Below are 25,095 nucleotides of genomic sequence, written 5' to 3' on the forward strand. Positions count from 1 at the left end.
GAGAGAAGGGGAGGAGAAGGGGGGAGAGAAGGGGAGGAGAAGGGGAGAGAAAGGGGTGGAGAAGGAGTTTAGACACTTTTAAGAGGTTTAATAAAGTTTAGCGGGCATTTTACCTACTGGTAGGTCTCCCTAAGTCGTGAAACTCCAATGAGCCAATCAAAATGGCCAGTCAGCGAAGGAGATGGCCTATGGCTGCCCTCGACTGCCTTTAAGTAAATAGTGACCCCGCTCCACTGCACCATGAGTAAAAAAGACCCATGCCGACCAAATTTACTCGCGGAAAATGTTTCAATACGCTGAAAATTTTTCCGCGACCAAGCTGAGGTCACGAGTAGGCAGGAACCTCCCTCGAGCATGAAGGAGAGTTCCAGCCACCTCATACGACCTCCTAGGACCTCATGTCGACCATGCTGCAAGTTTGAGTCCAGGGCAAACTCTTCTAAACTCGCAGCTTAGTGGGACAGCCTCTTAAGGAGTCAGCATTTTAACACTGAGATGAGAAGAAAATTCAGCAAACATGAAATAGTTTTGTCTTGGGGTAACACAGTGGCACTGCTCACCAGCTGCTGCCTCACAGCCCCAGTGACTCGAGTTCCAGCCTGACATCAGGTGCCGCTTCTGTGTAGAGTTTGCGCGCTCTTCCTGTGAACACATGGGTTTCCTCCTGCCACATCCCAAATACATGTGGGTTAGTAGGATAATTGGCCACTGTAACTGGCCCCCAGTGTGTAAATGAGCGGTAGTATCTGGGAGGGAGTTGATGGGAATGTTGGTGGAATAAAGTGGGATTAGTTTAATGTGCACTTGCTGATCAGTGGGGAAGGAGTAGCTCCATGACAGGCCATTGCAGATAAGTTAACTTTGTGTTGAACTCTGCACAGCCAGAAACAGCTGGCCAGGGGTGTAGACTTAATTCTCTAATGAGTGTGGAAATAGATCTTTACACATTTGTTGCAGTGAATCCATGCAGCACTGTACAAACCAGTTTCAGATGGTAGAGGCCCAGTGTATCCTGTGGGAAAGCCCCCTGGGATCTGCAGTTGGATCCCACACAGGGCATTGGAATGAGGGTCTCTCCATTTGCCAGCAGATTTCACAGTGTAAGCTGATTATGCCGCCACCTGTGGCTGTTGCTTTGGCTGCCATGCTCTGAGAGCCTCTTCGTTTATCCACACAGTTCATTTCCTTCAAGGCGTTCCCTCGGTAACCAAGATCTTGACCTCTGGTCACACCGTATCTCCAATGTGACTTCCATCATACTGACCTTTAACACTTCTGCTCAACGCTTTAGGGTGATTTACAAGAAGGGATTTGTTTTTTGTATTTGGCGCTTTTGTGTTCTTTCATAATGCCCAAATGGCAGCACTACTGATTGTAATGTGGCCATCAGGCTATGCACAACAGTGTGATAATAACCAGATCCTGTTGTTGGAGGGATAAACATGGGTCTGGACACCTGCAGTATCATTGCCACCCTCTCTCCTGATCCGAGACGGTGCCCAACCCAGGTGACTATTGGTGTGCTGGTCACAAGTGGATCTGCAATCATACATTACAATTGCTCCACACTTTTAAATCTATCTCTGTACTGTGAATGGCTCGATTGTAATCATGTATTGCCTTTGGCTGCTTAGCACGCAACAAATGCTTTTCACAGACCTCGGTACACATGGCAATAAATTAAACTGAACAGAATTGAACTCCCGCCGATCTGCTCTAATCTTCCCAAAGGGTCTTCTTCATGGAAGAGCCTTCATCCATAAGTTGGTAGCTCCAACAGTGAAACCCGTCAACCCTGGGTTTGCTGGGAACAGGTGCAAGCCATTTTTCAAATTCCAAACCCTCTCTTCTGCAGAGGTAGGTCAACCCTACCTACTTTAAAGGTTTCAGGTTCAGGGGCAGCAGAATACTGAAGCTCTCTCAAGCAAAGTTCAACACACATGCAAGTGTCTAGTCATGAAAAGCCCTGTAGCACAGGTGAACTGCACCTGGAGGTCGTAAGTGGCTGTGGAAGTAACAATATAGAAATACGTTCTTCTTCGAACACCCCAAGGTGTTCCAAACGTTTCTTGATTCTGGACCTCCTGTGCATTGGAATATCCTGAATGTAACGTTCCTTAAGCAGGACAGAAAGCATGAAACTACAGCCCTGTTAGCCTTGTATTAGATTAGAAAAATGCTGGAATCCATTATTAAGTAAATATTAGCAACAAATTCGGAAAATATAGTGCAGTTATACGGAGACTTCATGGTTTTTAAAAAAGAAACCTGAGTGCCCTAGAATAATTCATCACAAAACAGTCCCTTTGGCCCAACATTTCCATGCTGACCATCGCGTCATTATCTCTATTAATTTCATTTCTCAGCACTTGGTCTGTGGGCTAGTATAGATTTGGTGGGTTTATCTGCTGTGGGTCTGTGATGAGAAGGACACCTCAGGTTCAGGGATTTTTCGTTCAAGAATTTTGTGATCGGGAGTTTTTACATTTCTGTCATTTTTATTTTCATTCTGCTTTTTAGCCGCCTTGATTTTGACGATGTGTTTGAGTCTTTGCAATCTGGACTGATCTGAAGAGATCGGCAAGTGTTGCCCATCAAAGAATGTCCATGTTGAGGCCACAGGATTTTGCGGAAAAGATCTGCTGAAATAGTCTCATCTTGAACCGTTCTAACTTAGCTACACGACAGGTGGGGGCGGACCTTGAACTGATGCTGGCGGTTAGTGGCTGAGCTATTCCAGCAGCCTACCCGCATCGTCCCAGTCAGATTTGAGCTGGGCTGTTCTCAAGTGTCCACCGCTGGCGATTTCGGGCAATTAACCCTAAAGCACCACGAGGAATTTACAGTGGAGATTAACCTGGCACCCAGGGGAAGTCCATGGGATCACAGGCAGAATATGCAAACTCCACACAAATGGCATCGAAGGTTAGAATTGAATGCGAGGAAACACTTTTTCTCACAGAGAGTTGTGAGTCTATGGAATTCTCTGCCTCAGAGGGAGGTTCTTTGGATGCTTTCAAGAGAGAGCTAGATAGGGCTTTTAAAGATAGCGGAGTCAGAGGATATGGGGCGGGCAGGAATGGGGTACTGATTGGGGATGATCAGCCATGATCACATTGAATGGCGGTGGTGGCTCGAAGGGCCGAATGACCTAATCCTGCACCTATTGTCTATTGTCCATTGAATCTAGGAGCACTGAGGGTGCAACTCCAATGTGCCTCAGTTGGATTGATAATATATTCAGCAGATAGCTCTGCCATTTTCCCCTAAATTTATTCTCCCCCAGTTAGTGGGAAAGATGTAGAAGAGAAATGGAGGACATTTAAAGGGGAAATTTTAAGAGTACAGAATCTTTATGTTCCTGTTTGGTTGGAAGGAAACAGTAAAAATTGGAGAGAGCCATGGTTTTCAAGGGAAATTGTACATCTTGTTCGGAAAAAGAGGGAGATCTACAATAATTATAGGCAGCATGAAGTAAATGAGGTGCTTGAGGAGTATAAGGAATGTAAAAAGAATCTTAAGAAAGAAATTAGAAAAGCTAAAAGAAGATATGAGGTTGCTTTGGCAAGTAAGGTGAAAGTAAATCCAAAGGGTTTCTACAGCTATATTAATAGCAAAAGGATAACGAGGGATAAAATTGGTCCATTGGAGAGACAGAGTGGGCAGCTATCTGCAGAGCCAAAAGAGATGGGGGAGATATTGAACAATTTATTTTCTTCGGTATTCACCAAGGAGAAGGATATTGAATTATGTGATAAAGGGAAACAAGTAGAGTAGCTATGGATACTATGAGTTTCAAAGTAAAAGAAGTACTGACACTTTTGAAAAATATAAAAGTGGATAAGTCTCCAGGTCCTGACAGGATATTCCCTAGGACATTGAGCTTCCAGTGGATAGTGGTGGAGGCAGGTTCGTTGGTATAATTTAAAAATAAATTGGATAGGCATATGGATGAGAAGGGAATGGAGGGTTATGGTTTGAGTGCAGGCAGGTGGGACTAAGGGAAAAAAGTTGTTCGGCACAGACTTGTAGGGCCGAGATGGCCTGTTTCCGTGCTGTAATTGTTATATGGTTATATATGGTTATGGAAACTGTCTCATTAAAAATAATTGGCACTGCGCCCAAAATGAGAATAGCCATCAACTGGACATCCATTACAGTGATCGCAACCTTCTTTCCTTCTCAAAACATTTTTTTATTTTCTTGTAGCTTTGCCAAGGATGAAGAAAGTTTTCTTTTGTGGTGATGTGTAGACTGGATTACATTCAACTTAATCGACCAGCTGATAAGGATTGCTAACACTAACAGAACAAGTGATTTCCCATCAATATTTACTTAATGGGTGCGTTTGAACCCTTTAGAGTCTGCTTTCTTCTGTTCTCTGGTTCCTGCTCCCTTTATCCAAGAAACATGAAATGCTAAGATGTCACTCTCCAAACTGGAAGCTCGTTGGAGACCTCAGGGTTGTTACTCTCAGGGAAAGGGGGCGAGGGCTCCTCTGTCATCAGTGCATCTTCCAGATGGGAAGTCCCTTTTGGTCCTGCACAGATTGAAGTGAAAGGTGCTATGCAATTTTTTGAAACAGCCTAGAACTTCTTCCTGGTAATCCTTCCTTACCCAACAACCCCAGAAAAGAAGGTTACACAGAAAAGCTGGAGAAACTCAGCGGGTGCAGCAGCATCTATGGAGCGAAGGAAATAGGCAACGTTTCGGGCCGAAACCCTTCTTCAGACTGATCGGGGGTGGGGGTGGGTGGGGACAAGAAAGGGAAAAGGAGGAGTAGCCAGAAGGCTGGAGGGTGGGAGGAGACAGCAGGGGAGCTGAGGAAGGGGAGGAGACAGCAAGGACTAACAGAATTGGGAGAATTCGATGTTCATGCCCCCGGGGTGCAGACTCCCCAAACGGAATATGAGGTGCTGTTCCTCCAATTTCCGGTGCTGCTCGCTGTGGCCATGGAGGAGACCCAGGACAGAGAGGTCGGAGGCGGAGTGGGAGGGGGAGTTGAAGTGCTGAGCCACCGGGAGGTCAGCCCAGAAAAGAGTTGGTTATAGGAGATGCTTGGGGAGTGTAAAATGTGGTAATTAGTAGCTGTACCAATAGGATGAAGTTGGTGTGGAATATCTGGTACATTTGGAAGCCATACATGAGATCTCACCAACCCTAGTCGGTTCTCCTTGATACTTTCCTCTTCTTATCAACCACCTTCCCCTAGACAAGTCCGATCTTGAGTTTACACCCTAAATATCAATCACGCAAGGAAATGTATTTGTTCATGGACTGTGAATGTCACTTATTGCCCACACCCCCAACAATGCATGAATAGTTTGGCCCAGTTACGTGCTTAATGGGCCTGTCCTACTTAGGCATTCAAGAGTTCTCCTGAGTTTTCCCCTGATTCGAACTCGGAGAATGTCCGTAGCGAGTCCGTAGGTGTTCGTGGATGTCTCGTAGCGGCTCATACAAGTAAAAAGTAACAATTTTTTTCATCACGAGTATTTTTTTACTTGTGGACATTTTTCACAGTGTTGAAAAAACGTCACGAGTTTACCGGATTTCCCGAGTACCTACCGTTACTCGTACGAGCCGCTACAGGACATTCACGAACTCCTACGGACCCGCTACGGACATTCTCCGAGCTCAAATCAGGGGAAAGCTCGGGAGAACTCTTGATTTACCTTGTACAGTGGGACAGGCCCTTAACTCTGCTTTTCTCTCCATGGACTCTGCCTGACCGTCTGTGTGTTTCCAGCATATTCTGATTTTGTTTCATATTTCCAGCATCTGCACGGTCTTTTGCTTACTCCAACCCTGTGCCTGGGTGGCCAACTACAACTAGAGTGAAGGAAGCAGGGGAGGTTCTGCAAGTTGCCAGGGTTATAATATTGGAGGAGAGTGGAGATGACGAGACACAAGGTCACAGACAGATCAGGGTGAGCATTTGAGAGCTGAGCACCAGCATATGAAGTTTTTCAGCACTTTGTAGATGGGGAATTCTGATAAACATATCAATAACACAAACGCACAATGTTAAACCACAAGATCTTAAGGAATGCAAGTGGAAATTAAACACGTGTCTGGAATGGCTGTGCCTTTTGTAGTTTGATATCGGCCTAGCTATCATTGTTAAAAAACACAAACAAAGACATATTTATGTCTGACATTGATGTGCTAAATTATTCCACACAAAGCTCCAGGCACACCAAATTACTGTCTGTAACAGGATACGCAATTTCATCCTGGTACATCTGCTGTAATTATGTCAATTTGCAGTGGGTATCTTTGAGGTGTAGGCTGTGGAATGAAGATTATTGTATTTAATCTAATTCCTCCTGCTCTACTCACGGGTAATTTAAATGGGAAAAGAATGAAACACATTCCTTACTTTGGCCTGCACCTGTTATCATTGATCATATGAACTCAGGAGTTGATAGGTGGGGAGAAAGAGGGTAGTTCTTATGTCGAAGAAACATTTAGACAGGTACATGGATAGGACAGCTTTAGAGGGATATGGGCCAAATGCAGGCAGGTGGGACTAGTGTATATGGGGCATGTTGGTCAATGTGGGTAAGTTAGGCTGAACGGCATGTTTGCACACTGTATGACTATGACTCAGATAGCCCACCACAAACGCCAATGTGCCAAAAGCCTTTTTGACCACCCTATCCACCTTCAAGGAGCTATTGTATGTACCTGCACTCCTAGATCCCTCTGCTCTACAACCCTTCCCAGAGCCCTACCATTCACTGTGTAATTCCTGGCCATGTTAGACTGCCAAAATGCAACATCTCACATAGAAACATAGAAACATAGAAAATAGGTGCAGGAGTAGGCCATTCGGCCCTTCGAGCCTGCACTGCCATTCAATATGATCATGGCTGATCATCCAACTCAGTATCCTGTACCTGCTTTCTCTCCATTCCCCCTGATCCCTTTAGCCACAAGGGCCACATCTAACTCCTTCTTAAATATAGCCAATGAACTGGCCTCAACTACATTCTGTGGCAGAGACTTCCAGAGATTCACCACTCTCTGTGTAAAAAATGTTTTTCTCATCTCAGTCGTAAAAGATTTCCCCTTTATCCTTAAACTTGTTCTGGACTTCCCCAACATCGGGAACAATCTTCCTGCATCTAGCCTGTCCAACCCCTTAAGAATTTTGTACGTTTCTATAAGATCCCCCCTCAATCTTCTAAATTCTAGCGAGTACAAGCCAAGTCTATCTAGTCTTTCTTCATATGAAAGTCCTGACATCCCAGGAATCAGTCTGGTGAACCTTCTCTGTACTCCCTCTATGGCAAGAATGTCTTTCCTCAGATTTGGAGACCAAAACTGTATGCAATACTCCAGGTGTGGTCTCACCAAGACCCTGTACAACTGCGGTAGAACCTCCCTGCTCCTATACTCAAATCCTTTTGCTATGAATGCTAACATACCATTTGCCTTCTTCACTGCCTGCTGCACCTGCATGCCTACTTTCAATGACCGGTGTACCATGACACCCAGGTCTCGTTGCATCTCCCCTTTTCCTAATCGGCCACAATCTCCCATCTCCCTGTATTAAATTCCATCAACCATTCCTCAGTCCACCAAGATCTTGCTGCAATTTCTGACAACCATCTTCAGCATCTGCAATACCACCCACTTTTATATCATTGATATAGATGACAACAGTAATTGACCCAGCACCAACACCACTAGTCACAGGCCTCCAGTCGGAGAAGCAACCAACCTCTGCATCCTTTCATGAAGCCCATTTGCTAGCCATTCAGCTATCTCTCCTTGGATCCCATGCGATCTAACCTCCCAGAGCAGCCTGACATTGTGGAACCTTGTCTAATGTATTAGGATGGGGAGGGAGAACACGGAATGAAAACAGAGGAAATTCTAATCCATCCAACATAAATTGGAAAGCATGGTCCTTAAAAACATGTAATGCAATCTACTTGTTCGCCATCATAATGTTAATTATAGGCAGCTAGTTTACATACAGTAAGATTCCCGCAACAGTAATATAATAGGGAGCAGATGAGCTTTTTATGGAATGTTTTTGAAACGATGTGTTGACCAGATAGGTTGGAAGAAATCCCTGTCCATCGTGAAACAATGCCACTGGATGGTTAACAAAGACCTGAAGGGCCAAACAGGAACTTTCTTAAACATCAATCTCAAACCAAAAAGCCTGAAGATCCTAAAAGGGGGGAATATCGAATGGGCTGAAGAGTTTTGATACAACTTGGCATAAAGTTAAATTTAAATGATTTAGGTTTCTTTGCAGTTTAGTTCAGAATGTGCCAGAGAATGTGCCAAATAAGCTGCTGAAAGTCCAGTGGGCATTGCTATTAACATTAGTTTATTATTATCATGTGTACTAAATTACATGTTTTGTGTGCTATTCCACCATATCATATGTACAATCAAGCCATACACAATTTATTGCAATAGAGACACAAGGAAGTACAAATGCTTGAATCTGAGCAAAGCGCAAAATGTTGGTGTAACTCAGTATGTCAGGCAGCATCAGTGGAGGGAATGAACAGGCGATGTTTCATATTAGGACCCTTCTTTAGGCTGACAGTTAACTGTCTATTCTCTCCACAGATGCTGCCTGACCCATTGAGTTCCTCTGGCACTTTGAGTTTTACATGGAGTTGGGGGTTTGAAAGAGTGGAGCAAATGTGATGGATGATGATAGATCCTCTTCTGGGATAAGCAAGCAAAGAACCACCATGCTCGGGCACCATTTTTGCAGAACATCGGGGAAAGTATTTTTTACAAACATTATGCTCAAAGTGGCCCAGATTATCTAAAGAAAGTGGTGATCCTCATCTATCTGTTCCTTGAGGGATGCACAGAAGATAAATTACACTGACTGCAAATTATTTCCATACATCAATTTTTTTTGTACTTTGTAAACCCTGATCTATTTGTTCAGGTGAGGAAAGGGAAAATGCAGCAAATGCAACATGTGCAACATGGGCACATGGCACTGAACAAGCAACCATGCATACTCAACCGGGAAGAAATAGCACCTCCTTTTGATCTGCAGACTGCACCCCTGCTGCTTCCCTTGTGAGGGCAGAGGATCGTTTAGCCAGCCTCTCCACCGTTTGTTACAGCTCATATCAGGCCTGAGTCTGCATTGATCATTTCCTTTCTTCTGTCACCCCATAGCCTGCCCACTGAGTCTGGGATTACATTGATCCTAATCTTTTTCTCATGCTCTGCACAAACTGAGGCGCATCCCTGCCTAATGAGGATGTATTTTTGGAGATTGTAATGTTGAAAGTTTCACAATGAGTACAAGCAAAAAGAATTTGAAGAGGGGCCCAGATATTTCTTCTGTAATTTCGGCAAATTTCCCACTCACTGGCAGCTGCCTTGAGTTAATCACAAATATGCACTTGCTGGCACTCACCACCCAGTGTATTTGCTCGCTATCCCACGCCCGTTCCTTCTGTTACAATCTCCGGGAACTCTCAGGATTTTGAAAGGTCAGGGGGCAGTGAGACCCTGGAGGTGTGCATCTTTAAACAGTGCCCAGCAAATGCTCTCCAGGAATTGTCCGCAGTGCAGCTTGTTGCAGTGATTCAAGACCATCCTCCCTACCCTGGAGTGAAGAGAGCAGAAGAGAGATGCAAATCATAGAATCCACAAATAGACTTACAGCCCTTCCACCATTAGCTCTGTGCAGGCACTATCTCCCCACCACTCCCCCTTTTTTATATAAGAATTTACTGGAGTATTTTTGTTAACCAGCCATTAACACAGCCATAAAGTTTGGTAATTGAGAGAGGGTATCCCTTAACGGATTGATAGTTGGCATTAACTTCCAATCTTGCAGGCTCCAAAAGGTGACCGACCATGTTGACTGTTGTCTCCTTCTTTCTGTGGGAAGTTGTCTTTATAGATTTTAAAAGAGTCCAATGCTTTTTCTTTCATTTCAATTCAATCTTTCTTTCATTCAATAGACAATAGACTATAGGTGCAGGAGTAGGCCATTCGGCCCTTCGAGCCAGTACCGCCATTCAATGTGATCATGACTGATCATCCCCAATCAGTACCCCGTTCCTGCCTTCTCCCCATATCCCCTGACTCCGCTATTTTTAAGAGTCCTATTTAGCTCACTCTTGAAAGCATCCAAAGAACCCGCCTCCACTGCCCTTTGAGGCAGAGAATTCCACAGACTCACCACCCTCTGGGAGAAAAAGTGTTTCCTCGTCTCCGTTCTAAATGGCTTACTCCTTATTCTTGAACTGTGGCCCCCTGGTTCTGGACTCCCCCAACATCGGAAACATGTTTCCTGCCTCTAGCATGTCCAAACCCTTAACAATCTTATATGTTTCAATGAGAATCCTTCTCATCCTTCTAAACTCCAGAGTGTACAAGCCCAGCTGCTCCATTCTCTCAGCATATGACAGTCCCGCCATCCCAGGAATTAACTTTGTAAACCTATGCTGCACCCTCAATAGCAAGAATGTCCTTCCTCAAATTAGGGGACCAAAACTGTACACAATACTCCAGGTGTGGTCTCATTAGGGCTCTGTACAACTGCAGGAGGACCTCTGTGCTCCTATTTCCTTTCTATTTCTCTTGCTGCACTTTAATTGACAGTAACTAGTCAATTTCCTTTCTTATTCCTTTGCTATTCTTTCCACAAAGCAATGATTTAAGGAGACGGGTTCATGGTCTGATTGTCCTATTGATTCCCAGATTCTTTGCTGCTCTCCACAGTCTCAGACTTCCATATCTTCCTATCGCCACCCCTTTCTGCCTTCCACAGCGACCACTCCCTCCGCAACTCCTTGGTTTGCTCATCTCTTAGCACCCAAACTACCCATTTGCTGGAGATGTTACACCGGTCCTACCTCCACCCTTGCCGCAATCAAGGGACCCCAGCAGTCCTTCCAAGTGAGACAGAGGTTCACAGGCACCTCCTCTAATCTCATGTACTGTATTCAGTGTTCCTGACATGGCCCCCTGTACACCGGTGAGACCAAACGTAGATTCAGCAACTGTTTTGCTGCAACCTGTGCTGGTTCACCAAAGCCTACTGGATCTCTTGATTGCTAACCACTTTAAACAATCTTTCTATCTGGGCCTTCCAAAGTCAGAATGAAGCTCCACTCAAACTGGAGGAACAGCACTTCATATTCCACTTGTGTAGCTTAAACCCCAATGGGTATGAACATTACATTCTCCAATTTTGGAGAACTACAAACCCCCTTACCCTCCCCTTCCTTCCCCCATTCCCCCATTCCCTCCCCCTCTCTCCCCTGTGCCCCACCTGGATTCACACCTATTTCTCCCCTCCCCTTCCACCTACATTCCTTCCTCTAGCTTCACAATTCACAACTCTGCAATCTCTGCAAAACACACTGTGTTTTCATCTCTGGCCTTTGTCAAACCATCTGCCGACCAAAAGCTTCCATCATCTGCATCCACCTTTTAGTTGCCAGGTATTGTACTAATCCTTCTCTATTCTTAATTTTATTTTCCCCCCTCCACAATCAGTCTGAAGAAAGATCCCGATCCAAAACGTCATGTACCCATGTTCTCCAGAGAGGCTGCCCGACTCACTGAATTACACCAGCACTTTGTGTCTTTTTTAATCTTTTCCGGGCACTCTTTTAACTGTTTCTCTCTTCACAGACGCTACCTGGCTGTCTGTGCATTTCTACCATTTCATTTTAAGTATTGGTATACATCATCGGCAATATTTGTACTTACATTTGACCCTGTCAAGTATGTTTTCTTACTTTGCTCCCATGTTAAAATTGCAGCATAGCTTCAAGCTGCAATTTGTGTACTGCAGAAAAAGAGTGTTGAGAAAACAAAGGCATGTGTTGCATTAAAGTAAGATAGCTTTGCTTTACCAAGGGAGGGCTGTGGGGGGATCACGAGGTCAAAGTTGCAAGATTGTATAATTGACAGTGGGTGACAAGCTATGTCCTTGCACAACTGGTGCAGATTTTGTGCAAAGACTTGTGTTTCGAATCCAGCCATGGACATTTGAGTTCAACTAAATCTAAATGAACTTGAACAATCCTAGGGAATGAGTTTAGAAGGTGTTTCCTCAATTGGATATCTCTGCAAGAAGCCTGAACCCTTTACATTTGATTATGATGTATACATGCATCAGTTAATGAAACACTTCTTATTAGTCCTACACTTATTCCAGACACTGAACAAAGCAATTAAAAGTCATTACACGTTTTAACCAGGCATTGCAGATTTAGTCAGTGTGTCTGCGTGTGTGTTTGTGAGTGTATATTTTGTTTAATTATTATTCTTGAGCCAGACATTGCTACCAGACATTCTTGACTTCAAAGCAAGAAGAAATGTGTAAACACGTCAAGAAGCAAACACCCGCCTACCACCACCACCACCACCTCTCACAGCGGACATGACCGATTCAGTGGCCCAGAGTTTGGAGTTGAGGCAAGATTGAGATATAACAGCAACCTGATGCAACTGACCCAATGAGGATGGCAGTTCCTCAACCAGTTTAGTTGAGAACATGCAAACTCCACACAGACCGCACTTGAGATCGGTATTGAACCCAGGTCTCTGCACTGCTACTGTGCCCTCACCACCATTTAAAGACCAGTTCCCAGGGTTATCTCATTGTTGTCTGCGAGGCCTTACAATGCGTAACCTGGCAGCACCGTTTTCCTCATTGCTCTTGAAAATATATTACCTCGCATTACACTCAGGAGTGATTGATTGACAGAATCTATGAACCGCAGCCAAGCTGTTCCCACCATGGTGGGCCCGTGTTCTAGTTCCCAGTGTCATTTGGCATCAGCACCCTCCGTCTCAAAGCCCACACAGCATCAGTGGGAACGTTTGGGATGTTTAGATGGGACCCTTCCCCACGGCATGGTCCAGCTGTAAGCTGCAGGATGGCGCGGCGTTGATGGCCTGAATTGACATTCGTTCCACTCCAGGAAGTTGGAGGAACGATAGGCTCAGTTCTCCCACACAGATTTAGACGGTGCTTGGGCAGCATTCCCAAAATATTCTGGGGATATCCTGGGAACGAGCAAGTGTTCTGGCAAATTCCCACTACACAAATTGGGACTTTGCCTGAGACTTTAGCGCAATGTGGAATTTACATTAGAGACGCCTTAAATGACCTTGTTTTAACATTTTCATGTATGAAGATGCATGGACTGGTTAAAGGCTTCTGGAGAGACCAGCGCAGAATGATCCCAGGTTCAGTTGTAGTGTTGGGAGGAATGACCCTCACTGGACCCCACCTAAGAAATAACCCATTAGTTCTAAAGCAAAGCTAGTAAAAGATGCTAGTCTCTCCAGGAGAATTTTTATTTTGTTTTCAATGGATCAATGGTGCTTTTATTGTCACAAATGCCAACACACAGTGAAATTATGTTCTTAGTAACAGTCCAGAAGAGTATTGCTATACCTAAGCACATCCCCAATTTGCAAATTGTACAGTAATAGTCCACTGATCCCACATGCAAGAGGCACCATGTTTTGGCACCATTTTCAAAGTCCAGTTCGTGCTCTAGTTAATTTGTTTCATTTAAAAGTGGGGAGAAGAAAAATCAAACCATAAGTCATGAGTGGGTGCGTGACATGAAGTTGACTGGAATGCAGCAGGATCGTATCTATAATTCTGATAAGGCTTTCCGTACATATGATTTAGTTTAGACATGTTCTTTTGCAAACTGATCTGCAGAGTTTTAGTAAACCAGCATCTGCAGTTCCTTGTGTGTAAATTTCCAAGCGTTGTACATTGTGGTAGCAACGTGCCCTCCGAGGCGCTCTCCATTCTCAATGAGAACTCCTAATGCCCCTGTCCCACTTAGGAAACCTGAACGGAAAACTCTGGAGACTTTGCGCTCCACCCAAGGTTTCCGTGCGGTTCCCGGAGGTTGCAGGTGGTTGCCGGAGGTTGCAGGTAGTGGAAGCAGGTAGGGAGACTGACAAAAACCTCCGGGAACCGCACGGAAACCTTGGGTGGGGCGCAAAGTCTCCAGAGGTTTCTGTTCAGGTTCTGTAGAAGCAATAGAGTTCCTTCTTGGTATCTTGGATTTGGGAGGAAACCAGAGGACTTGGAGGAAACATCGAAGCCCCTTTCTCTGAATGCGATTAGAATGAAAGAGTGTGTGAGGAAACGGTGACTTCTGAAAATTATATTCTAAACAAAGTGGGAGACTATTTGAAAGTCTCAATAACCAAGTCCAAATATGACTGTGTCAGTGGAGAAGTCAAACAAATAAAGACTTCTCATCAAAGAGGAAGCGCAAAGCCTTTTATTTTACATGCTCCCTGAACCCATCAGTGTTTACATATTTTCTCAACCATAATGGATTCCCCTTGTGAACCCTGCGTTACTTGCGATTCTGTGTCGGGTCTTGTTGGATTGTCTACAGATCTGTTTTGACATGGATAACTGCTCAGATTTCATTACAGGCCCACCCCGTAAATAACTGCAATAACCGCACTTGTTCTCTGATCACTCACCCCCAATTAGTGGAAAATGTTTTGTCTTTTATCGTGTGAGGGCTAGGGAGCAAATTATAATCAAAGCAGCCAAATCATGACGTTGTTTTCTTCTTTCAATCTTGCCTTTAATTTCCTTCACCCTTTTTACCTTCATTCTTTCCCTTTTTAATCTCTCCCTCACCTCCTCTTTCTTCCACCACCCTCTCTTCTCTCTCACCCTCTATCGTCCGTTACTTCCTTCTCACTTTCTCCACTCTCTCACTCTACTCTCCCTTTCTCACACTTCCCTCCTTCACCTCCTGCTTTCTCGTGCCCTCTCTCTCTCTGCACTTTCTACCCATCTCTCCTACTCCTTCACTTGCCCTTTCTCTATCAATTCCTCTTCCAAGCTCTCTACTCCCTCTCTTACTGTTTTTCAATTCTCAGTATCATCTAACCTTCTCCAACTTTATCTTCTATCCCATTCCCTCAACTCCCTTTGATCCCTCTTCTCCCTTTCCCCTCCTCTCCCTTTTTATCTTCTCTCTTCCTCCTTTTTCCCCTCTCTCACTCATCTCTCTCTCTCTCCTCAGACCAAACCGTTTCTTTCTTTCTTTATCCTTTTTCTACCCTTTTCTCATTTCCCTCTCCCTTGTCCCCTTTTCCCCTACTGACCATCCTTTTCTCAATCTCCCCTTCCCCCCTTTCCCCTTCTACAATACAATACAAAATTATTTGTCACATGCACAAACTAAGGTACAGTGAAGTCAATTTGCCATGCAGCGATACACTTAAAAAGAACATACAATACACAATAGAATTTAACACAAACATCCACCACAGCATTCTTCACTGTTGTGGAAGGCAATAACGTTCAGTCAGTTCTCCTCCTTTGTTCATCCGTGGTCGGGGCCATAAGCCCTCCGTAGTCGCCGCTACGGACGGCCGGATGTACAGGCCCTCTCGTCGGGATGTTCGAAACTCTGATGTCGGGACGGTCGAACGAACTTGGATTGCCTGAATCGGCCGCTTTCTTACCAGAGACCGTGACTTCAGGATGTTATAGGCCGCAGGCCGGCGGTCGGAGCTCTTCTCCGGCAATCCCCGCCCGCGGCTAGAAGCTCCGCAGACCACAGCCCCACGATGCCAAAGCCACCAATCCAGTGATCGGAGCACTCCTTTGTGGCGACCCCTGGCAAGGGTTCGTCCCGCTACCCAATGGAAAAGTCCACGCTGCGCCCGCTGCTGAAGCTCTGGCCCCGACTCCGGGAAAGGCTGCTCCAATCCAAGCTGTTAGGTGAGGCGGAGAAGCGACTGGAAAAGTTACCTCTCCGTCAAGGAAGTGACTGAAAAAATGTTTCCCCCCTTTTCTCTCCCACCGCTCCCCACATAAACATACCGAGAGACACTAAAACAAACATTTGGACATATTAAAAAAAACAAAAAAATATTTTTTTTCTAACTCTTCTCTTCATCCTCCTGTCATATTCCACTTTTCCCTGCTCCCTCTAACCCCTCTCTCCTCCTCTCCTGCCCATTTGCTTCCCCTCTTGTTACCCTCTTTTTTCCATTCTCTCTCTTCATCTCTCTCTGTTCCCTCCCTCTCTCCCCTCTCTCTCTCTATCCCTCTATCTCTAACTCACTCTTGTGAATCACCAACTCTCTTCCTCAGCAGACAGTGGAAGGAGAGGTAGCCCGAGTGAGAGGTAGATAGATACTTGATTAATAAGTAGGTGAGATGTTACCAGGGCTGTTCGGAATATGGAATTCCAAATATAATCATATCAGCCATGTAATGATTAAATGTCAGAATTGGCTTGAGGGGCCAAATGGTCTACTGCTTTTAATTTGTATAGTTCAACATCCTCCTCTCTCTTCCCCTCTCTCAGCCCCTTTACTCCGGTCCTCCCACCCCTCCATTAACCTCCCTCATACCCCTCTATCTCACCTCTCCTTCACTCTCACTCCCTTCCTGCTTTTTCTGCTTCTCTCCCACTTTCCTGTTCTACCTCTCACTTTCTCCTTTTTTCCTCCCTCTCAGCCCTTCCACCTGCCTCTCTCTTATCCCCTCTACCTTTTCCGTGCCATTCCTTCTTAATCCACCTTCTCTCCTTCATCCTCTTTCTAACCCTCCCCCACCCCCTTCTCTCAATCTCTTTCTCCCTCTGTCTAACCCACTTTTTCTCTTCCTTTCCATATTCTCTCTCACTCTCTCTCACTCGCCCCATTCTCTCCTACCCCTCAGATCCCAACCAGTTGCACTGAAACAAATGATCTCACCAGCCTTGCCATGTTGCAATGCGGGATGGATCTTGCTGTGCGCATCGCGGGCTGCACTACAGTGCCTACAATGGGAGAATAGGGAGGGCACTCTGGGATGGCCAGAAGGCCAGAGTGTAGTTGCTCGCCCAAACTGTTGAGAAGAGAGCTGGTGAGGTTGGAGGTGATTCAAGTGGGTGTGAGAGTGAAGTGAGGGCTTTGGAGTTTACTGTGAAAGATCCAACTGTGCACATGATGCCAACCAGCAGAGGAAATGTATATAAACTTCTGATAATCCAACATCCTTTGGGCTCTGTTGGTGCTAGACTGGCATATTTTCTGAGCTATTAAATACAGTATTATTCCTATTAATAGACATCTATTTGCCTTTCTTTAACATCTCATGCAGTGATATTATACATTTTCCAGAAAATCTGATGAGTTTAAAGGGAGCGGGAAACATGCAAACATTCCTGATCCTGATTCCAGCCACAAACCCACTTCCCTTCCTGACCCCTGCTACTCCCGACTCCCAATCCCAAACCAGGTCCGCTCTCTGCAATCGTTGACTAATCAGGCACCAGGACAGTCCGGATTCCCGACCTGTGGGACACCACAGTGTCGGAGTTTTAGTGCCGCCGGGCTTTGCAGGGTGCGGTGGGCACAGAGAGGTTGGTGTGTTTTCCTTGGCGCGGGCAGGAGAACTTTCTGCCGCTGGAGAGTGTTCGCGCCTGTAGGAAGGAAGAGAGTGGGCAGCAGAGGGTTAATGGCAGGGCTTGGCTCTGGCTGTGGGAAGTGCAGAAGATAAAGCGTGCAGGCTGAAGGGAGGGGAGGCCAAGCCGAGGGGAGGGATCACTGCAGATTTGACAGCAAGCTGCAGCAAAGGATTTCATCTCGGAACAGGGAGGGAGAGAGAAGTGTTTCCCGAACCGCCTGCAGAACGGCCGTGCAAGACTCTTAGCACCGATCAGACCTCAGCCCCGCCCGCGGACGTCAGCAGGGGAGGAGAGGGGACTGCCCAGCCCCACTCCGCCCCCTCTCTGTGGTTTTCCTCTCGGCACTTCACTGCAGGGAATGTGTGCTCTCGTGTCGGGACTGTGAACAGCCCTGGGATGATGAGGAAGGCGCAGCTCGCCGTACTCTGCCTGTTGTGGGTCGGCGCGCCGCACGCCCGATGCTGGTTGTTCAGTGGGATATGGGAGGAAACCACCGCCGCGCCGAAGCCCACCTCCCCCCCTGCCCACCACACGCCGATGGAGGAGGAGAGCGGGAGGGGAATAGAGGCTGACGGGGATGACATCGCAGGGGTGGGTGCCAAGATACTGGACGTGGCGGAGGGTATCCAGGACCTGCTCCGGACCTGGGACGGGAACGGCAACGGGACGCAGAGGCCAGGGTTGCCATCGCATGACAGAGGGACAGCCGGCCCGGCGCAGGTCGGAGGTCACAAGGGCGGCTTGCACACCATCCCACCTACAGCCAATGGAACGGCAACCACGGGGACGGAAGAGCCTCCTGCAAACTGGACTTCCACTGAGGCTGAAACACTGACTTCCTCATCCACCCTTCCTTCATCCTCCTCCTCCCCTCCCTCATTTCCATTTCCTCCCTTCCCATATCCACATCCTCCCCTCCCTCATCCACTTCCCCCTCATTGTCCTCCTTCTCTCCCTCAGCAAACTCTCCCTCCCCCCTCACCCCCTCGTCCAACGTCTCCTCGTCCAACTTCACCTCATCCACCAATCAGCAGCCGGGGTCTGGTGGCCAGCGGGAGGTCGTGACCCTGTTGGAGGGCCCGTTGCCGGGTACACCCTGCGGTTCCAGCTGCCCAGGTAGCCAGCATCGAACGCTGCCGCTCTCCACCCCGCCACTGCCCGTTAGCCCGAAGAGAGGCGGGCACCCCGTGGGCGGGGGTCCCAGGTGGGCTCCCTCACTCCAGAGGCGGATGGATAGCCGGGGAGTTGTGAATGGCACCCCAGCAGCTGCAGGATCACCAACCGGACACCACCAGACCTCGCCGACAGACAGCCCAGTGCATGAAGCCGCCCGACTGCAAGTGGCAACACCGCCAACTAACCAGCTATCCCATGATGCTCTAGCACCTGGCCGCAAAATGGTGGCCGGGAATGGTGGGGACGCGAGCGATGGCCAATCACCTCACAGCAATCTGAGCCCCAATGCTATGTCTAGACATAATGGGATAATGCTGGATGGTTTAAGCCAAACTAATAACCTGGTGTTTAATCTCAATGCGACTAATGGTGCGCCGGTTCCTTCCGCTGCTGGTATGGGGGCTGTGCTCTATCTACTAACCTCTACTAAGGCCCCAGCGCAGCTCAGTGCTTTGCAACCTCGCTCCGGCTGGACTGCAACCGTCTCTGCACCGCTCGGACCCTCCAACTGCACTCGGCTGCCCCCTGCCTTGGACTTCTGCCGCAAGCTGGGCCACTGGGGCACTCGGCTGCCCACTCACCCCCAGCGGCCCAGCGCTGCCGAGCTTCAGCACGTCCTGACCGGTTCGGGCCACCTCCTGTCCTCCCGCTGCCACCCAGCCCTGGAGACTTTCATCTGCCTCCTGCTGGCATCGAGGTGCGACCCCCCTACCCACCCGCTTCCCTGCCGTGGCTCCTGCGAGTCACTGCGGGATACCTGCTGGGCCGTGTTAGCGGGCAGGGGTCTCCAGTTGCCCTGTGGCTCACTCCCTGACGAAGACGAAGGGTATGGGTGCCTGTCCCTCAGTAATAGCCGAGGTAATCAAACACCAAACAAAACCTTCTCGTCCTCTGCTCGGGAAGCCTGAGTGAGTCGCAAGGTACTGTCAAATCTGTGGGAATGTAAAATCTTACTGAGACAGTTGACGGTTTCATTCAGTGACAATTTGCATTTGTATCGCGTCTTTAATGCTAAGTATCACATTACACCTTGTAAACTTTGGCACTGAGACGCAGGATTTGTTCGGTGGTAGGCGTGTCTGAAAGGACAAGAGGGAGGCAGAGGGGTTGAGGAGAGAGAAGTTACAAGCTCAGCACCTGCTCACTGGCGGTGGGTTGGGAAATATTTGGGGATGGACAGAGGCAGAGGAAGCTGGAGACAATCCAGATGTTGATTGGTAGAGGAAATACCAGATGTTTGATGTTTTGAAATCACGGCAGCACAAGGCTATCGATGTTCTATGTGATTTGCAATTTTAGTTTAGAAATGCATGAGTGCCAGTCTAAACGAGTTGTTGAAACCTGATCAGTGCCCAATGAAACGATTCCTCTCAATAGTTGAATTGATGTGGCTGTATTGTGATGTGTGTGTGTGTGTGTGTGTGTGTGTGTGTGTGTGTGTGTGTGTGTGTGTGTGTGTGTGTGTGTGTGTGTGTGTGTGTGTGTGTGTGTGTGTGTGTGTGTGTGTGTGTGTGTGTGTGCGTGTGTGAAAGGGGTGTGTGTATGTGAGCATGCGTGCATGTGTGTGTGTGTGCATGTGAAAGGTGTGTGTGTGTGTGAGAGGTGTATGTGTGAACGGTGTGTAAAGGTGTGTGTATATGTAAGCAGTAGTGTATATTGACATGCTTGGCGTGTGCTGTAAGGGTGCGTGTATGGGTGTGTGTGTCAGGAGTGTGTAGTGTTGGGAGTATGTAGCTACAGTATGTAAAGAGTTTATGTGTGAATTGTAAGGACAGTGTGAATGAGTGCATGTGCCAGGAGTGTGAGTATGCATCGGGATGAGGGTGTGTAAGGAGTGTGCGAGTGTGTTGTGTGGCTATGGGTTAGTACAGAGTGTGTGGATTAATGATATGGCATGGGTCTGTAAAGAGCGTGTGGGCATGTCGGTAGAGTGTGGCTGTGTAAGGACGGTGTGTCAGGAGCGTGTGGGTGGCAGCGGAGTGTGTAATGTGCGCGTGTAACGAATGTCTGAGCTGTTGGGAAGGTGTGGACACATGTGGATGTGTACAATGTATGTGTGCCAGAGCAGTGTGGGTGTGTAAGGGGTGGGTGAATAAGGAGTGTGTGGGTGTGCCAGGATGGTGTGGATGTGTTATAGAGTCATACAACGTGGAAACAGGCCCTTCGGCCCAACTTTCCCATGCCGACCAACTAGTCCCACCTGCCTGTGTTTAGCCCATAGCCCATTTCTTAAATGTTGCCTCAGCCACCTCCCCCAGTGCTCATTCCATACACCCACCACCCTTTGTGTGAAATAGTTACTCCTCAGTTTCCTGTTAAACCTTCCCCCCTCACCTTAAATCTATGTCCTCTGATTCTCAATTCCATTACTCTGGGCAAGAGACTCTGTGCGTCTGCCTACCCGATCTATTCCTCTCACGATTTTATACACCTCTATAAGATCACCCCTCATTCTTCTGTGCTGCCAGGAATAGAGTGCTAGCCTGTTTAACCTCTCCCTATAGCTCAGACCCTCGAGCCCTGGCAACATCCTCGTGTCTCCCACATCTCCTTGTGTTGGGAGAATGTGGGTGTGTAAAAATTGCATGAGCGTGTCAGGAGGATGTGAGTGTGTAAAGAGCGCATAGATGTATCAGGAGGATCGAATGAGGAACTGAGAAACACACAGGTCAGAGTGCAAAACCTCAACAACTTCACTCCTGTTATGGAATTGTTAGAAAATCTTGAAGCTGAATCTTCAAGCCTCCAAGCTTCATGAAAACGCATCTTTTGTTTGAAGAGCTTGCTGAGACAGCTGTTGACGGAAGGATTCAAACTGGGCCAGCGAGCCAGCTAACATCTGCCACCTGCAGGAATCCTCATCCAAGCAAAACATTCCTCAGTAAAGCAGTGCTGAACCAACTTCATCAGTAACAGGAGAAGGGAGCAACCTGCTGCTTGCCTGCTGCACATGATCTGAGTCGCAACTCCATTAATGATAGGAAGCTTCAGGCAGGAAGAAGGGAATTTTACCACATGGGTTTCCCCCGGGGTGCTCCGGTTCCCTCCCACGTCCCAAAGATATGCAGAGGGTCGGTTGATTGACTGTTGTGGCGTGCCCCTTGTTTGAAGGTGAGCGGTAAAATCTGGGGGACATTGATGGGAAGGTGGGAAGAGTAAACATAGAAACATAGAAAATAGGTGCAGGAGTAGGCCATTCGGCCCTTCGAGCCTGCAACACCATTCAATATGATCATGGCTGATCATCCAACTCAGTATCCTGTACCTGCCTTCTCTCCATACCCCCTGATCCCATTAGCCACAAGGGCCACATCTAACTCCCTCTTAAATATAGCCAATGAACTGGTCTCAACTACCTTCTGTGGCAGAGAATTCCACAGATTCACCACCCTCTGTGTGAAAATGTGTGAGTAGTTTACAGGGAATTCATAGTTGGCGATGGGATTGCTCTGAACTGGCACAGGCATGATGAAACCTTCCACTGTGGTGCAAGGACATATGAAGCAATGCAGTCAGCCGGTAGGGAATCTAAGAACTACATTACTGTATTTTTTCCGATTTTACCCCATTAGTCACACCATGATCTGTTACCTTCCTTTTGCCTCCCGTCCCTTGTCTCACTGCCTGTCGCATTTCCCTCCAAATGTTTCCCAATGAAACCGGAGGTCGTAGTTTTTACTCTTCAAACCAGTTGCTGTATCAAAGAGTTTGAACTTATCCAGGAGGATAGCAATTGGGATTGAGTCATGAGAGTGGCTACCTTAAGGCATGGGTGTGAAGAGCACGTCTTGGGCTGGAGCAAACTATGGCCAGAGCCTTTGCAGGGAACTCTGTGCAAATGAACTGGAAATGGATGGAGGCAGCTACAATACACAGCGTGGCTTCTTATCATGAAACATCCTGTCATTTAGCTGAGAACGGGCTGTGTGCTCTTCGAGAACAGAAGGGGGGCTTCAACTGGTGAGCTTGGCATTAGATGAACGCTTCATACCTGGCCATGACCAACAAGTCTTGACCAGTTCACAAGAGATTGCGCAAGCTAGAATCTGTAACAAAAAAACAGAATGCTAGAGGAGCTCAATAGGTCAAGCAGCATCTCTGGAGGTAAAAGGTTTAAGTTGATATTTTGGGTATCGACCCTGCATCAGGGCCGAGAGAGGAGAGGAAAGATGGCTGGTGTAATACAGAATGAGGCAGGGATGTGATGGAGGCTCTTAAGTCATAGATGGAGCCAGGTGGGGAGGAAATGATGGGCAGATTAATCCATGCGGAGGTGGTTGTGAGGAGGTTCCACCTACCATCTACTAGCCTCTATCCACTTCCCCAGAGTTTGAGTTTAGTTTATTGTCACATGTACCAAGGTACAGTGAAAAGCTTTTGCTGCATGCTAACCAGTCAGTGGAAAACAATACATGATTACAATCCACAGTGTACACATACATGATAAACGGAATAACGTTTAGTGCAGGAAAAAAACAGTAGAGTCTGATCAAAGCTAGTCCGAGGGTCTCCAATGAGGTAGATCTCATAGCTCAGGACGGCTCTCTGATTGTTGGTAGGATGGCTCAGCTGCCTGATAACAGGAGGAAACTCTCCCTGAATCTGAAGGTGTGTGTTTTCACAATCCTATACATCTTGCCTGATGGGAGAGGGCAGAAGAGGATGTGGCCAGGGTGCGACTTATCCTGGTGGCCTAGCGTGAGGTGTAAATGGAGTCAATGGAAGGGAGGTTGGTTTGTGTGATGTATGTGTGATGTACAGACCATCTTCCTCTTCATTGATGCAGGATCTCGACTAGCATTTTCTGCCTCCACGGATGCTGCCTGACTCACTGTTCCTTCAGTGTCCTGGTTCTTGTTTCATCTTTTATAATTTTCCCACATTCCCGACAGTGGTCTCAGCTATCCCGACACCATTGGTCCATCTCTCCCCAGCATTCCTGATCCTCTCCCAGAATCTCTACACTTGACAATGACCAGAGTTTGTGCTGGAAAGGTAGGGCAGAGCCCGGAAAGTTGCTGTGGAATTATAACATTTAATTGCTAACTTCACCAAGACTCTTCCCCACCATCCTGAAAAAGGTTGGGTGAGCAAGTTCCTCTCGACAGTGACATTTGAATCTGCGTCAGCTCTGAACCAACTTCATGTAATAACTCTGGCGACATAGTGGCACTGTGGTAGAATCTCTGCCTTATAGCGCCAGAGACCCAGGTTCAATCCTGACTATGGGTACTTTCTGTACAGAGTGACTGCGTGGGTTTCCCACAGGTGCTCCGGTTTTCTCCACTCTCTAAAGATGCACAGGTTTGTAGATTAATTGACTTTGGTAAAGATTGTAAATCATCCCTGGTGTGAAGGATAGTGCTTCTTCTTCTTGCGTATGGCGTGCACAGCCTAAAGTTGTAAGACAACTTGTTCTGTTTGATCGTCAGTTTGTGCACGCCAGGTTGATTGCATTCGTCGAAACAGGGTGGACCACGTGAAGGTTGCAATCTCCCACCCCAGGACAGTGCTAATGTACGGAGATCGCTGGTCGGCACAGAATTGGTGGACCAAAGGGCCTGTTTGCATGCTGTATCTCTAAACTAAACTAAACTAAACTCATCCATGAAAAATATCTTATAAACCGCTGCCTTTAGCTACCGTATTTCCCGGCAATAAAGACGTTATTTTTTTACCCAAAAAATAAGGCACGAAAATTTACCTGCGCCTTGGAGGCCGAAGGTTAGGTTGTTAGCCAAGAAAGATAGACTTGGCTATCCCACAGTATACAGCAACATCAAGAACGATGTTACTGTACTGAGGAATAGCCAAGTCTATCCCTCATTGCTGGCAGCTGATGGGAAGTGGCTGTAAAGTTGGAAGTGGCTGTAGAAGGACAACGCCGCTGGGGGCTGCGAGCGGCCGCTGGGACCGGACAGCGAAACGGCCGCCACCACAACGCCTTCTGCCGGCCCACCCGCCAGCCAGCCACGTTGTCCTTCGGCACAGGGGCAACCGGTGGGGGTGGTGGTTGGCGGGTAGCTACTGGGCGGTAGGCTGGCTGCTCCATCCCGGGCGCTCTCTCTCTCTCTCTCTCTCTCTCTCTCTCCCTTTCTCCCTCTCCCTCTCCCGCTCTCTCTCTCTTTTAATAGAGATGGGGAAAAGGGTCTGTAAATAGAGGAGATAAATTTAAACTATGATTAGTGCTTCCCAAGGGCCAGTATATGATTGTTGGGCATGGATGCCCATCAATGCCATTGAATGAGATGCAATTGCAAATGCAATTGTCAACCTCCTTTGGCATTGTATAAAAACTGAATGTAGTCACCAGTGAAAGAAAGAAAGATATTTTTAAAAATAGCCTTTCATCGGTCCAGGATATTTCAAAAACTCTTATAGTCAGTGAAATTCTTGTTGAAATGTAGTTGCTATTGCAGGATACAAAGCAGCCAATTGCTACAAACAGAAGTATGGTAAAATCAAAGCTAGGGCAGCATGGTGGTGCTGTAGT

General features: G+C 47.1%; 1 protein-coding gene across 3 annotated transcripts in view; it reads left to right on the top strand.

Moving 5' to 3' along the window:
• col18a1a (collagen type XVIII alpha 1 chain a) overlaps nucleotides 1-25,095 on the top strand; it is a 275,931-nt gene that overhangs the window by 112,056 nt on the left and 138,780 nt on the right. For 2 of the 3 annotated variants that reach the window (XM_055638407.1, XM_055638408.1), the window contains exon 1: nucleotides 18,549-19,460. The exons of the other annotated variant lie outside the window; for it this stretch is intronic. In XM_055638407.1, the coding sequence (XP_055494382.1) occupies nucleotides 18,656-19,460 (805 nt within the window). In that variant the 5' untranslated portion in view covers nucleotides 18,549-18,655. Of the gene's footprint in view, nucleotides 1-18,548; nucleotides 19,461-25,095 lie in introns of those variants that run through there. 3 annotated transcript variants of the gene reach the window in all.

This window comes from Leucoraja erinacea, chromosome 7, assembly GCF_028641065.1.
Source record: "Leucoraja erinacea ecotype New England chromosome 7, Leri_hhj_1, whole genome shotgun sequence".
In the NCBI taxonomy this organism is placed as follows: Eukaryota; Metazoa; Chordata; class Chondrichthyes; order Rajiformes; family Rajidae; genus Leucoraja; species Leucoraja erinaceus.